The sequence below is a fragment of the Sinocyclocheilus rhinocerous genome, unplaced genomic scaffold (assembly GCF_001515625.1).
Source record: "Sinocyclocheilus rhinocerous isolate Xijiao unplaced genomic scaffold, SAMN03320098_v1.1 scaffold372, whole genome shotgun sequence".
NCBI classification, from domain to species: domain Eukaryota; kingdom Metazoa; phylum Chordata; class Actinopteri; order Cypriniformes; family Cyprinidae; genus Sinocyclocheilus; species Sinocyclocheilus rhinocerous.
In genome coordinates this window covers 155,679-158,332 of record NW_015626057.1, presented here as the reverse complement: position 1 = coordinate 158,332, position 2,654 = coordinate 155,679, and the positions used below count along the sequence as shown (strand labels likewise).

The 2,654-nt window shown below is 36.5% G+C and overlaps 1 protein-coding gene across 1 annotated transcript in view; it reads left to right on the top strand.

The window, feature by feature from the left end:
• med23 (mediator complex subunit 23) overlaps positions 1 to 2,654 on the top strand; it is a 66,959-nt gene that overhangs the window by 18,564 nt on the left and 45,741 nt on the right. Inside the window, exon 13 of the mRNA XM_016514599.1 lies at positions 1,668 to 1,813. Within this exon, the coding sequence (XP_016370085.1) occupies positions 1,668 to 1,813 (146 nt within the window). The remainder of the gene's footprint in view (positions 1 to 1,667; positions 1,814 to 2,654) is intronic.

Below are 2,654 nucleotides of genomic sequence, written 5' to 3'. Positions count from 1 at the left end.
GCTTTCAGCCTCACTCTGCTTCATTCTACTACGTTAATAAATCATTAGCTCATCCATGAACATGATTTCTGCCCGAGTCCCGTCGGATTGCATCGGCTGTGGGGATGAAGACCACAACTCCCATGATTCCACACTCAGTCACAGCGTCATCAAACTACGCCTTTGTATCTTTGTTTATTTTGAATACGCGCCCTCTAGCGGCGAAAATTACATATTGTGCCTTTAAGGGAACCATATAGTCAACAGACAGCCAGAACCGATATCAGCTGTCTGTCATTAGTGCTGCCAATATTAGCTCACTGTATTAGTCATTTAGGCAGTTGCTGTGATTAGTGATGTCGTCGGCTATCTACACCGTCATAGTTGTTAGCTTTGTGCTTGTCTGTTTGTGTAGCCTAGCAGGACAGCTGATGAAACACAAGCTGCTGTGATCCAGCCATTAGCCCACAGCATCTGTGAAGGACAGACAGATGTGCTGCGACTGCCCATCAGCCCTGGAGTTTAGCTGAAGCATGTAACGAGCACAAGGCAATTAGATGCTCGCCCAGAGGAAAGCATTAATGAGTTCTCCACGAAATAGGCAGAAGAGTCTGATTGTATTGATGATGCTATAGACTTCAGATCTCTTTAAATCCAGCTGTTAGCACCTATTTTTAAAAGTTTCTGAAATAAGTCTCTTCTGCTCACCAAGGCTGCATTTATATGATCAAAATACAGTAAAAAAAACAGTAATGTTGTGGAATATTATTACAATTTAAAACAGCTGTTTTCTATGTGAATATCTGTTAAACTGTAATTTATTTCTGTGATCAAAGCTGTATTTTCAGCATCATTACTCCAGTCTTCAGTGTCACATGATCTTCAGAAATCATTCTAATATGCTGATTTGCTGCTCAAGAAACATTTCTGATTATTATCAATGTTGAAAACAGTTGTGCTGCACAATATTTTTGTGGAAACTGTGATGCGTTTTATTTTTCAGGATTTCAGAAAGTTCAAAAGAACAGCAGTTACTTGAAATAGAAATCTTTTGTAAGATTATACATGTCTTTACTATCACTTTTGATCAATTTAATGTGTCCTTTCTGAATAAAAGTATCAATTTCTTTAAAAATGACCACAAACTTTTGAACAGTAGTGTAAATCAATATTAAACATGAAAGTTCATAGCCAGATACTGACACGAATGGAGGACTGTTATTTTTTTTTTTATAATGTAATGAAGATAATTTTCAAGTTGTAATTTGTGTTTTGGATTGTAACAACCTAGACTTGACAAATGAACAAAAAATTAAAGAAATGAAATCATAGATGACTACCAAGCACAAGTCTGGAGAAATTGTTATTAATGCACACCTTTGGGGAAAATTATTATTTAAAGTAACAAGTTGCATTACAGATAATGAAAGTATTTGTTACATCTTTGTATGGCACATAGATAGAGCATCCAAATTAAAGATAGTTCAAACAAAAAATAAGTTTTCTGAAGTCATATGATCCTTGAGAAACCAACTGACATCTAGTACATTATTTACTAAAAATCTCCCTTCTACACTCTTAAATTGTGATGCACAACTCTGTGCTCAGAATAAGGAGAAGAAAGATACTGTGTAAAAGCTAGTTAGTTCTCAACAGCGTTTTGAATTACGTGTGGCTTTGTTTTGTAGTGTATTCCAGTCCCGGACATCAACAAGCCTCAGTCCACGCATGCCTTCGCAATGACCTGCATCTGGATTCACCTGAACCGCAAAGCTCAGAACGACAACTCCAAACTCCAGATCCCTATCCCACACTCGCTCAAGCTGCACCACGAGTAAGACACTCACAGACACACTCACTCTCTCACACACACACACACACACACACACTCACTCACACTCACTCACTTACTCACTGCTCAGAATCTGTTGAGCAGCAAATACTTCAGCATGGTCTTGTCAGTCATCTCTCCTTATTCTCGACCTGTGATCAGTCAAAGCTGACTCCGGTAGCTCTTGTTGGATGCAGGGTTGCCAAGACCGCGTTTTTTCCACAGAATTGGGCTACTTTTAAACTGTTGCCATGGGTTGGTTTTCCCAAGTGGGTTAAAGGTTTGAAATATTGCATAAATTACATTTGACTGAAATGCTTGTATTGAAACATTTTGCATTCTACCTATGATAAAACTTGCATGGACTTCTACATTAACTGTTCCCTCCTGGTGGAACTACCTGCCCAGCTCAATCCAAGCAGCTGAGTCCTTAATATTTTCAAGAAACGGCTGAAAACACATCTCTTATATCTACATTTGACGCTCTAACTCTAGCACTCTCTATTCTAATGATAATTCTAATTTTATCATCTTGTTTTTTTTAATTAAAAAACTTGACCCTCTAACATTTGCACTCTCTATTCTATTTCTATTCTAACTAGTTGTTTTATTTATAAAGAAAGAAGAGCCTCTAACACTAGCATTCTCTATTCTTTATTCTTTCCACTTTTTTATTTATTATAAATAATGACCTTCTAACACTTGCATTATCTATTATTTTTCCGTTCTATTGACTTTTTGTTTTATTTTTTATTTCAAAATTACCCTCTAACACTAGCATTCCCTATTCTTGTTCTATTATTTCTACTTGTTTTGTTTTTATTTATTATAAAAACAAAATAAG